Source organism: Pseudorasbora parva, chromosome 9 (assembly GCF_024679245.1).
Source record: "Pseudorasbora parva isolate DD20220531a chromosome 9, ASM2467924v1, whole genome shotgun sequence".
In the NCBI taxonomy this organism is placed as follows: Eukaryota; Metazoa; Chordata; class Actinopteri; order Cypriniformes; family Gobionidae; genus Pseudorasbora; species Pseudorasbora parva.
Genome location: NC_090180.1, coordinates 3,647,398 through 3,661,053, shown reverse-complemented (window position 1 = coordinate 3,661,053; position 13,656 = coordinate 3,647,398). Strand labels below are relative to the sequence as shown.

At 38.1% G+C, this 13,656-nt stretch overlaps 1 protein-coding gene across 2 annotated transcripts in view; it reads left to right on the top strand.

Annotated features, from left to right (window-relative positions):
• slc6a9 (solute carrier family 6 member 9) overlaps nt 1-13,656 on the top strand; it is a 90,086-nt gene that overhangs the window by 8,379 nt on the left and 68,051 nt on the right. For both annotated transcript variants that reach the window (XM_067453494.1, XM_067453495.1), the window contains exon 2: nt 9,446-9,671. In XM_067453494.1, the coding sequence (XP_067309595.1) occupies nt 9,642-9,671 (30 nt within the window). In that variant the 5' untranslated portion in view covers nt 9,446-9,641. The remainder of the gene's footprint in view (nt 1-9,445; nt 9,672-13,656) is intronic.

Below are 13,656 nucleotides of genomic sequence, written 5' to 3'. Positions count from 1 at the left end.
TCTTCCCTTCTTAAGAATGACTTCAGTGCCGCTCTTTGTTCTTTTCTCAGAGAAAAGCTTCACTCCAAGTCTTCCAGAGTCGCGGTCAAAGCTGATTCGAATTTCGAAAGACCGCCGTTCGCCAGCGTCTGTGTTTACTAAAAGCATGCAAGCGCAACTCGGCTGTTATGTTAAGCCCCGCCCACTGACTCTATACACGATTGTGATTGGCCCAACCAGAGTTTAGTTTTTACAGCTCAGAACTGTATTGAGAGTTGCTAGACGACACTCGCGGCAGATTAGATTTCCTGCCGCTAGGGTGCGTCTAGATTTCTAGGCTAGGCGAAGACTAAAGTACGCCATATTCTGGTACGTGAGCTGCTTTATGCTGATGATGCTGCCTTTGTTGCGCACTCAGAGGCAGATATACAACTACAGATCTGCTCATCTTTTGCCGCTGCTTGTCTAGAATTTGGTTTGCAGATTAGTCTTAAACCCAACCTGGAACCGTGAACCCTACAGTATATGTTAACAAAACACCTCTATCTGTGGTAGACAAATTCACCTACCTGGGTTCCACAGTATCAAACAATAATAACCTTGACACAGAGCTTTGGGAGGGCAGCATCGGTGTTTGGAAAATTGAGCAAGCGTGTCATTGCTCCTCAAAGTCTGCGTATACCATGTGTGTGTACTTTGCTTAAGCAAAATAATCTGGCAATGGGGTGAGAAAAATATTCTTAATTTAAACAGAAAACAAGATTATTTTTTTTACCCTATTGGCAGATTATTTTGCTTATTTTAAGCAAAAGCTCTCTTATTTTTGAGCAAAATATTGCAATGGTTTATTGAAGAATGGTCTCATGGTTTGTTGAGTGGCGATTTCTACTCGCATGAGGTAAAGTTGGCTGTAGTGGGAAGGGAAGGCACCATCATCGCAGTGTTTTGGAGCTGCTCTGTGTTATCTGTGTTGGGTGGAGTTGAGGTGCGGTTCATTATATCACGATACTACAGCTGCTCTGTTGTAATCATCTCTTTCAAGACCAAAAGTAGAAGCATAAACTTAAAAATAGCTACCAGGATTCTTTGCTCTTGCTTGGAAAATGTAAAATGCGTTTCATTTTCCTTTTCCACTTGTGTATGATGATATTCACTGTTAATGATAGTTCACCCATAAATGACAATTAGCCCATAATTTACTCGCCCTCAAGTCATCCTATGTGTATGATGGGGCTGTCACTTTTTATTCGAATATGCATTAGAACATGACGTGAAATATCCATAATCGAACTATAAATAAACTATCCGGTTTTTAAAGTGCCATGTAGCGCAATTTTTTACAGTCGGGTGCGTTTACAAGGAGCACTGTAATCGGTTTAAAAGTACAATCTGAATGAAAATGCTCCATATAAACACCTCAATCGTAATCAAAATGCCCAAACTGAATGAAATTGTAATCGTTTTGAGATGGGTGGGATCAGTGGCGTAACTTACTAATGATGGGCCCCGGTGCAGGCTATGCAGTTAGGCCCCCCCCCCAACCAAGCATATGTAACACTTTAGGGTCATGTTTCATTTCTATATCAGGATATCGGTTGTTTATTATAATTTACAAATCAAATATTAATGGCTTATTCTGTGTCACCGTAGGGCCTACATCCCTTAATCATAAAAAAGACACTCTTTTATAATCAGTGAGATTCCAAATGTGAGTTATTTAGGGGGGTTCGGGGGCATGCTCCCCCGAAAAAATTTAGATTTCTAGGATCTACATATGTGCATTTTAAGATGTTCTGAAGGCCAAAAAAAGTAGATAACAATATTACTAAAGACTCATCAAGATGGACATGTTGACATAGGCTACTTTTTTGTGAGTTTTTTAGGGGGTTCTAACATGCCCCCCCGAGAAAATTTTGATTTTTATGATCTACATATGAGCATTTTAAGATGTTCTTTTAAGATAATCTACTTACTTAATTTACTATTTATCAAAGTTTTAAGTTTATTTAAATCACAATATGAACACATTCAATACTAATCTTATGCCCAATACAGGCTGAAAAAGCTGAGTTAAAAAAAATATATATATTTACTGAATGTTAAAAATAGAATTATATTAATTTACAATATATACACATTTATTATTAATCTTATGCCTAATCTGATGAAAATGGCTTTGTTAATATTTCTTGTTCGTTAATTAGGCCTACATTATGAATCACATAGGCATATTTCCAGTTAAAAATGTCTAAAAATTAGACACAACAAGTTTATTCATTCGCCTAAATATTTTTTTTCTTTTGATTAACATTTCTGACTTAAAGCAGCAGCTGTCAAACATGAATGTTTAGTTTAGCTGCATTTATCTTACTTGACGTCGAGTTGCGCTCCTAAAAAAAAATGTGCGCTCAGCCTCAGCAGTTTCTGTGTTACCATAAAACCCGCCTTCTCTGATTTGATTGGTTTTATCAAATATTTTGACATTGACGAGCGGTGACAGACCAATGACGCTCAGATTCACACACACACACACACCTCTGGTTCTGACGTGCGCTGCGCTCTGCTCAGAGCCGCTACGGATTGGAGAGACAGGCTAAAAAACGGGACGAAGCCCACATTTCGGACGTATTGTTTCGGTGATGAAAGTCTTTCGGCCAAGAAGGCACCGAGAGAATGCACTTGGTCCATTTTCGCCCGAATATTTGATATTAATAATAATAATAAATTATATTATGGGCTATTACTTAAACATAAATATGAAACTAAATAGGCTACGGTTTCTTTAACCCTCTGGCTGAAGAACGCACGTACCGGCTGTTTTTTCCCCCTCACGAGTCATGACGGGGGATAGCCTATAACTCGCAATACTCCGTAATTTTTGGCCATACAAATAAATGTGAGACATAATTATAAATACTAATTGTCCACTTTTATTTGTGTACACTCACATAACAACAAAACTTTGTGCTTTAGTAAAATAAATAAAAAAGGTGCGCTTTCTAGGCCTATCTGCGAGAATCTGAAACTCGGTGAATACATGACATAAACATGAAACATACGCCCAAAGAAAGCTTGAAATCGCTAGATTTAAATCAAATAATTCACATTTTATAGTGAATTGTGGAGCTCACTGGCATAGAGCGGAATATCTAGCGGAGCGTCACGCAACTGTGCTCCGCTCACATGCTCTGATGAAAAAGGTGGTCAGTAGCCTATCCTAAGCGTGACGGTAGAGCGCGACAGCCGTGTGAAATCTGAAACCAGTGATTTTCATTTGAAATGTGAGTGTCACAATATTCTGCGGAGTCACTTTGTCGCCATGGGCCCGTTTGCAATGTGGGCATGGGCCCGTGTGCGCTGCGGGCCCCCCTGCCGCACGGGCCCCAGTGCGGCTGCACTGCCTGCACTGTCTGTAGTTACGCCCCTGGGTGGGATAAACCTTTTCATGAATCCATAAAACTAAACATTTCACCATGTAAACGCCCTGACCGGATTACTTTTGAGTGTGCGTCCTTATATGACGTACACAGCACGCTTTCACCACTGAAGAGCGCGCGCCGCGCTCACATGCACCAAGCATGTTGACAAGAGAGGAAAGTACATTTTTCTGAGGGATAAACATTTTATTTCGTAATAATTCATGAAGATAATTTTGGCATATTGACACTGTCCCTAAACCCAACAAACAATCAACTACTTAAACTGCGCCTGACATTAGAATTTTTTTTTTTTCTGAGATGATTAATACAGTTTAAAACCGTATAAGTCCTGGTGGCCGTTGAGAGTTGCTATGGCATCCGTAAACAAATTCCAGCTGCTGGAGAGGACGGCGTCGACATCTGATGCGGTAACTTAGACAAACTGAAAGCTGTGATGATTGCATATAGTGGCACTTCATATCTTAATTTACACTTAAGTTGATAACCTGCTGTTTCAAACATTAAGTTAACAATTTATTTTTCCATACAGGCTGTGGCCTGAGTCCTGTTTATGACTTTCAGACTGTTAATGCATTTGTGATTGAATCTCCGTTACGGCGGTCACTTATCCGTTTTTTATTTATTTTTTATATGGGGTCGTAGATAAATATATTCGAATACATTGGTTGATATTTGATAATCGTTCGAATTAGATGTAAAAAAAAAAAAAAAAAAATGACAGCCCTTCTTTCAGTCAAATACAATCAGAGTATAAAAAACGTCCTGGCTCTTCCAAGCTTTATAATGGTAGTAACGTTAAATGGCTGTTTCTGTTTGAAGTCTATAAAATGACATCTATCCATCATAAAAGGGCATCTATCCATCATAAGGGTACTTCAGAGCTGGGAAGATGAATCTGTATTTAAACTGGGTCATCATTGTAGTAGAAATGTGAAATTATTTTTGAAGTTGGTGCCCTCTAGAGAAAAGACAAATGTATTTTTGTCTCATGGGGATGAAAGACTACAATTCCCAGAATGCTTTGCTGCCCTGTGAGGCCATTCCCAAAGCCATCTACCTACTTGATTACTGTGACTAAGTTGGAGAAGACATTACAATTAAAAACTGAACGTGTCTGTTCAATATAATGAGTGAGTCTCCGTGCGAGTATCACAGCACTGAGCACTAACTGCAGGAGTGAGATAAATGAGCTGATGAGCTCTCGTGATAAGAGCTGAGGTATTCGCGACTACACTCGCGGCATACATTCACAACGCGAGTTCAGTCTGGCGCGTTTCAGTTCATGCCTTTACAAGCTTAACTTTCATAGAAATTAATTTGAGAAGTTAAAACACTTACATTGCTCACCATAGCTCCGTTTAAATGAGTGCCTGTAGCTGAGCTGAGCTGTGAGTGTGATCTCCATCCCCGATACGCGGGTTCAAAACATGCGGAAATGGCTCCCTCTGCTGGCTGTAGTCTTTAGCCTTTGGCCAAACATTCTTCCTATGATGCAAACATTGTCAATTTGCGTCATAGGAGGAATTTTTCCAGAAATAAAATGCATAAATCTCCTGTCTCAGGGGGCTATGAGGGGGGAAAGCACAATCATTTGAATATACTCCAGGGTTTCTACTGATACAAAGCCATATGCTAATCGCTAAAGTAACCCTATAATGAAGGCTTTCTGAAGTGAAGCAATGCGTTTGGTGTGAGAAAAATAATATAAAAACTATAATCTCTAACTTCCGCTAACAGTTGTACGCATGTTCACTAGAGACTAGCGTTCCAGCATATGACGTAAGACGCTCCGGTGAGAATATGCTAGTTCTCACGAGAAGAGAACTAGCATAGTTAGTTTGTTCAATTTTTTTTTTTTTTGCTCTATCCTCTGCACTTCTGCGTTTGTCAACCGAATTTACGCTATGCCTGCGTCCTACATCATATGCAAATTTTATGATATTAGATGCACTTATGATGGACAGATGCACTTTTATGATGGACAGATGCACTTTTATGATGGACAGATGCACTTTTATGATGGACAGATGCACTTTTATGATGACAGATGCACTTTTATGATGAATGGATGCACTTATGATGGACAGATGCACTTTTATGATGGACAGATGCACTTTTATGATGAATGGATGCACTTATGATGGACAGATGCACTTTTATGATGACAGATGCACTTTTATGATGACAGATGCACTTTTATGATGAATGGATGCAGTTTTATGATGACAGATGCACTTTTATGATGAATGGATGCAGTTTTATGATGGACAGATGCACTTTTATGATGACAGATGCACTTTTATGATGACAGATGCACTTTTATGATGACAGATGCACTTTTATGATGAATGGATGCAGTTTTATGATGGATAGATTCAGTTTTATGATGGATAGATGCACTTTTATGATGGATAGATGCACTTTTATGATGGATAGATGCACTTTTATGATGGATAGATGCACTTTTATGATGGATGGATGCACTTTTAGGATGAATGGATGCACTTATGATGGACAGATGAAGGGGTAATCATGGGCTAATTTAAATTTTTGGGTGAACTATCTCTTTAAATAGAAATTAAATTTTGGAATGAAAGACTTTGGGTTGACATGGATAACTGGTCTTTAACAATAATGGTAATTTTTACATAAATTGACAATCTTTTATTTTTCACTTGAGATAAATCTTATTTGTGTGTGCATTAAATCACACCAGGAGATCTTGCATCTCTACATAGTCCGTTTATAGAATTGTGTTCTCATTGGCTGTTTGGTTCTAGGCATGATGCCTGCGTGATCAGCCAGGTTATGCCAATGAAACTGAAGAGTGGGAGTTTGATGTGATGGTTTAAGTCTCTGTTTTCCACCTGTCAGAGCTATTGAGAGCCACCCTATGACCTGCCACAGCTTAGGAGAGTAGACTCTTCACATGGACATATGACTATTTCTGTGCCAAATATACTCCTTTAGGATTCAAACAAGTTTCATAAAGTTTAATTTAAGTATATCGCCCTGTATGACATCATAAACACACACACACGCACACCACCCAGAACAAGAGTCCAAAGAGTCCATCATTGAGGTTCGTTCGGTTACGGGAGCCGTTGGTGGCGCTGCGTTGTGTTTTTAGACACGAGATCAACAATGTCACTAAAGAAGTGTGTGTGTGTGGGAAAGATCACTTTATTCAGCTTCCCAAATAACCCAGCGTTAAGGGAACATTGGGTAAAGTTTGTGTTTCCGTAGTTCTGCAAGTGTGTGTGTGTGTGTGTGTTTCCCGGTCATGAGTGGAAACCGCAGGCAGAGAGTGAAACTGCAGCAAATGTGTGTGTTTTGTTGGCAATCGGCACGTAAGTAATGTCAACAGCATGAATGTATAGTGAGTGAATCTAAAGTTATCCAAGGAGTGTGTGTGCGTGTCGTTAGCGCCGCCCACTGCACACCTCCACAAGCTCGGCTGTTTTCAGAAAGAATCGGTTCAGTGTATCTGTCTTTTATAAATATGATAAACTAAAGACTCTTGGGAGATGAAGAATCAACACTATAGATACTCCAGATTAACACGAGATGCTGTGTGTGTGTGTGTGTGTGTGTGTGTGTGTGTGTGTGTGTGTGTGTGTGTGAGTCAGTCTCATGTTACATGCCAAACTGCTAAAATCACGTGACACTGGTGATCCGAATCATTGATCGATTCACTGATTCATAACCATTTTAATCTTTATTTGAGGATTGAAAACAAACCCGGAAGAGAAGACAATGCTGAATAAAGTCGTAGTTTTTGTTATTTTTGGACCCAAATGTATTTTGGATGCTTCAAGAGATTCTAATTAACCCACTGATGTCTCATATGGACTACTGTGATGATGTTTTTATTCCCTTTCTGGACATGGACAGTATAGTGTGCATACACTTGCATACACTCTCAGACTAAATATAAAATATCTTAAACTGTGTGTGAAGATGAATGGAGGTCTTACAGGGTGTGGAACAACATTAGGGTGAGGAGTCAATGACATACATTTCATTTTTGGGTGAACTAACCCTTTAAGTACCTTTAAAAATATTGTACTTAATACAAGTATGAACATCTTAATAATTTAGAATAATTAATATAGACTACGGGGTTCACAACAACTGAACAATTTGTGGTTTCTGAAGTGGATCTGCTGACGGACGCTTTGAGCTGCCACTTAAATTGATTGGCCATCAAACATGTTCTACAGTGATTATTGTGAGTAGAATGAGAAACAATTATTGAAAAAGTCCTCTTTCTACAGTGATCGATCTAGTTTTAATAAGCGTAATCTAATACTTTAAACAGAAATGCCTTAAAGAGGACAAGCATCTTAAGATTCGGATGGTTTTCTCATCCCTAGAACTGGTCGGTTCTGTTAAAGGTTACATCACACACACACACACACACACACACACACACACACACACACACACACACACACACACACACACACAATGATGTTTCAAACGATCTCATTCTGTGGTGTTGAGTGGGAGCTCCTACACATGCTTTCTGTGAAATGATCCCATTATCGATTGCAGTGACAACTTCCGGCCACAATAAGACCTGAGACCTCCAGCTGCACACTCTTGACTTTCACTCAGGAACTTTCTGCAGCTCTGTGTGTCCTTTAGTTTAATACAACACATGGATGTTTAATGAGACCAGTACATGTTGCTATCAAATAACGTGATAGTGATGCGGTTGTTTGGGTTTGTTTAGTGTTGTTGTATTTTCATCTCCACTTTCTTTCACATCTTTTTTTTATTTTATTTTTATGACAGCTAGGACATTTTCAGAAACTATCCATGTAGAATAATAATGATTATTTCTTAGTTATTGTTGGTTGTTGTTGTTAACACATGCTGCCTGTCCTTTCTGGGACTTTTCTACACTTATTGGTTTTCCATATGCAGTCCTCAACTCATTCAGAAAAGCACATTTTGTGTGGTGCAATAGACAACTCAATACTGATAAGGGAGTCATAGGTTCAGAGAGTTTGCTTGGCTTATCTCATGTCTTATCTTGCTGCTTTTTGTACATAAACACATCTTTTTGTGATGGTTTGATGTGCTGAGGGATGGAGCACCTGTCTCTTAACCTACTTTAGTCCATGCTTTAACCTTTCTGTGTGTGTGTGTGTGTGCGTATGTACAGTTGGTAATTTGTTATTCTATAAAGATAGCTAGCACATCCCTCCTTGTCTGATGTTCTCATTGACAAAAATAAATAACTCTACAGCAGTAATTTTCCACTTAAATATTATCAGTGCAAGTTGACTTGCCATAATAAATATGAGTAAAAGATCACTCGTCTAGGCTGGGGTGTTAATTTCAAATCGTTGGTCTGGAGAAGCACTCAGTTTATACAGGATGTTTGATTCACAGTGTCAAGATGAGTGGATCATAACAACATTAAAGTGATTTAAGAGGCTCCAGTTGGTGCTACTTGAGTCTCGCTGTTACCTTAAACTGACAGTATGTCTGTTATTCTGAAGAAAGCCAAGAAACATGTCATTTTTAAATCGTGGATTACTGTACTACTACATACTAAATACTAGTGGAACTGACATCTAAAATTTCATTTGAGATTTTGAACATTTTTGTAGTAAAACACAATAATTGTGTGAAGTTGTCCAACTAATCATGCTGCCTGTTGCTAGGCATGGTAAATCATTGTCATTTTCTAGATTGTTTGTGCGTTCTCGGTACAAGCTTATGTTCTGTACCCATCGGTACTGTAGCCCTTTGTTTTGGTTATTTACTGAAAAAAGTAAATCTTCTCATCCTAGTTTACCATATAAGCATCCGCTACATCACTTCTTGTAATATCAGAATTTCAGATTTAGTAGTCTGACACACTCCAGCCAGCACATGGACACTGTTATTTAGCTTATCAGTAGTTATGAAATCATTGTTTTAAAGAGAGAACAACACGTTTGGGGGCTAATAGTTGCTTTTTTCTCCCCCTCTTCCTCCCTCCTTCTCCCTGTCACATGTTCCTTTCACAGCATAGAAAAGTTCCTGGATTAACGCAGAATTAGCACAAAGCAGAGACGCCACCTCAGCCTGAGAGGAGAGAGGAAGAAACCAGAAACTGAGACGCAAACCCCAGCAGCTCAAGACGAGTCCCAGAGAGCACCGAGACAGGCCAGGACGGGCATCCTTCTGGAAAGGGGACCCACGCCGAACCCAGCTTCAAAAAGCATGGAGGAAAAACAATTTTCTGGCATATTGGTGAGTCACTCTGACTTGCATTTTGCAAGTTTCGAAATTTGTTTCCTTCCTTCTCAGGTTTTTACAAATATATTTTTCGAATTTATATCTTTTATGTATTCGATTTTTATATATAAAAGTCGTTTTTATATTAGAATTTAATTTTATTAGTAACATGTGACCTGGCAATTTATTTTATGCTGTTAAAAGTTAGTCCTCAAGCAGGTCAAAGCATTTTTAGATCAGGCCTAAATATCTAACACTCTTTTTATGGTTCAATTAACATTTTCCTCTCAAAGTGTAGAAAAAAATAATTGGTTCAGAGAGTTAATCTAAGATCAATTATTAGAGCTTAAACCTACTTGCAGTGTAAGCTTTCATGATAGAGACTCTCATGAGAAGTATGAAATGCCCTGTCAGCTCATAGATATCTGTAACTTATGATTTGGAGAATGTAAAGAAACTTGGCTAAATGTTACAGTTGATGTAGTATAATTGGGGAGGAAAAAGAGGACTTTTACAATGTTTTGCCATTTTAACCTCACAACTAATGTGTTGTAATTAATTCATTTAAATTAAACAGTTTTTTTAATGATTATGAAAGTAGTTTAAGCCTGTATGTGTCTTCTGAGTGAGGCTATAACGTTGTTTCCAAACCCTGATGGCTTATTTTAACCATTGCTGTGCTAAGGACACACATCTGGCATTTCGAAAGGGTTTTTCGTAGTGAGAAAAAGTGCTTCACATAATGCATGATGTCTCTGTCTCATAATACATGTACAAATAGATTTAAGACTTGCCATTTCATACACCAAATGGCTTGATTCTATAAGATAGAATACTTCAATTTATTCATTGATTTTTAATTTTAAAATAGCTAGTTATTTCTATTTTGTTTATAATCTATTAAGACATTCTTTTTATATTTTTATTGTTTCTGAATGCTAATTTGTGATAAGTTTCAGTGGTTTGCTGGCATGACTGGACTTTTGATCAGGAATGGTTCAGGATAAGTGATGCTCTTGTATTTAGTGTGACATTAGGAGGATAATGTGTCCGCTGCAACTGTACAGAGATAGCGTTTCGCTGCTTAAACTGTTTCTCTTAATATTACTGGTATATTTTCAGATTTAATTATAATTACACTTTAGAATTAAGGATTACAATATTCCACAATTGGACAATTGACATTATCCTACCTCTCAAAAGCCTTTCGGGACTGGAGCATGGATGGATATGGAAGTCCATAACATGAGGACAATGTTGTAAAGGGGTTGTAAAAGCTAGGAAACTGTTGTAGGGGTCGTAAGGCAAATAAACCTTCGAGGTCATCCCCACCCTTGTCCTCCCCTCGTGTGATTGGCTATAGTGATTGTAATGCGTATGGCTCTTGTGTGTCTCTGTTTTCATATAACTGCATTGTCCTGTACTTGTAACCTTGTACTGTGCCCTGGTCATTTTCTACATCTACACTAGTGTTTATTTATCTTGGTTAATGGGCTTCTTGCAAATGAAATGCATATGCAGTTCTTTTCAAAATACTTTTTGGCATAATTACAGTCTTAACCTTAAAAAAATGAAATCTAATCTTAATTGTAATTTATTTTGTCTTTCAAGGTTGTTGTTTATCAGATGTTTGTATCGTATATGATGGCATCCAAATGCTGGATAGAGACTTGCGTTCACATTCTCAGTAGAGCGATTCGTTTGGCTCTCGAGAAGGGAAGATTTTGACTTGTTTGTTCATCACTCTAAATGATTTTTACTGATTAAGAAAGTAAACACAAATGCACAAATAGCTCTGCCTAATGTACAATATCTGACCAATCAGTGGAAGTCCGTAGTATCTTGGTGAATGGTTTTGAATACCGTCAAAAGGCATGACGCTTGTGTCAGTGCTTTGAATGGTGTTAATTCCTCTTTGTCTCCGACAGAAGCTGTTCAACTTTAACAATATCCTGACATGTTGACAATGAGATATCAACAGCAAAATGCCCATTGTTCCCCTCTGACAGTGACAGTAGAGAATGCAACCCAAAAGATAATTAGAGCCGAGAAGAATGACACGAGAGGAATTAACGCAGGAGTTGTCAGACATTCGCGAGCAGTTGTGGAGGAACTGTTGATGGAGCTGTGATGACCCTGTGTTATCCTCACTTTTTCTTCTGTCCCGCTGGCAGCTCTCCAACCTTTCCCAAGGGTTGTTAATGTGTGCTGCTGTCTGTGAAGTGGAAATTAAACGCAAACAAATTTTGGATCCCATAGTCCCTCAGGATGCTGGGCTACTGCTGCATGTTTTAACTCTGCTTCCAGACATTTCAGAGCACAGGCCAATTCATTAGCATTAAATGAAATAAACAACAGTAAATTACATTCATAAATTTACTAATCATTCTAAATCCTCATTCGAAACTGGAATACAACCTCTAAATTTACAATTTGTAAGATTTTGGGATTAAAATGTCCAAAAACCACTAGAGCAGTTTTATATATTTTGTTGACTTCTGTACCTACATTATCATAAATGTTTTCAAGAATGTTTAAATCCATAGAAATAAGCAATTTTACCCATCACACCCGCGTTATCCTCGGTTTAATTTTGTACAAACCACGGAAACACTAAAGCTGCTTTAATATCTGATGTGTTTTATTAGACAGGTGAGCAACCGTTTGGATCATTCATGGACATGAACTAATCATTGTTCTCCAGCTCAACGCAGTTAGTCTTATCGTTTAAATCTGGTGTTCTTGGTTTACCGCACAGAGTACCATGTTTTACCATGCCTGATATGATCTCGCTCACTGCAGTGTGAACAATTTTCTCATTTTAGTGCTGAGCGAATGCACAGAGTAGCATTATAACATCATTTTAACACACTCACATGTGTGTAATAAGCGTCTCGTCTGCGGCAGAATAAAAGCTCTGGCAAATCAAGTCATCAAGAGACGACTTTGTTTTGAATAAGTGACCTCTAGCAGTGAAAAGGACATATTGTGGCTTTAGATTAAAACTTGAAATGCTTCCGCATCATTTCCATAAATGGTTCCAGGAAATGGTTAATGGTGACGTGCAGCACACACACACACCACTCCTCACGTGAAGTGTGTGAGACATAGATTCAGTAGCATTCGATTTTCAGTAGATTTGCAACGCTAACGGTGCTTTACTTTTAATGGGCACGCAAAATGCATGGTATATTGGGTGAAATATTTGTTTTTTTAATTGATGGAACTATTTTATATATGACAATTTTGGATTTGTTATAATTATTATAATACAAAATACATGCATTATTGCCCTTTAGTCAATTGATATGTCTCATGAGCTTGATATATAGTGCCTTATCTGTCAAGGATAACCATCTTTGGACGGAAAAACATAGCATGCTAGTGTGTAATGTCTTCCATAAAAATAAAGCCTGTGCTATTCCCAGCATTGCATTACATTTTAGCCAGAACATGGTGGCAGGTATAAACAACATAATTTAAAAGGATAGTCCACCCCAAAATTAAACCTTTGTCAACATTGTGTCACCCTAATGTCATTCAGTGGAAAACAAAAGCTAAGATATTCTGAAGAACGTTGGGGATCAAACAACTTTGGTGTCCGATATAACTCAGATTGTGTTCAGAGAAAAGATGGAAGTCATATACATGTAAGATGGCTTGAGGAGGAGTAAATTATGGATTTTCATTTTTGGGTGAACTATTCCTTTAACTTCCATTGTATGGACAAAAAAAAAAAAAAAACACGGTTTAGTGAGTAAAGAATACATTTTCCCTGAGGGAACTATCTCTTTAGCTCAATAATGTCTGTTCCAAACTCACTAGACTAAGACTAAATGTCAGAATTTTTTATAGAAAGCATCTGCTTTAGTGTCATTATTTTCTTTTGTTCACAACCCAGAGTCGTTTATAGGAGGTGAGAATCCAGTTCAAGGCCATGCCTAGGTCAGCAGCACTTTCAGACTTATGTAAGGAACATATTGAGCTGTCACTCACTCAC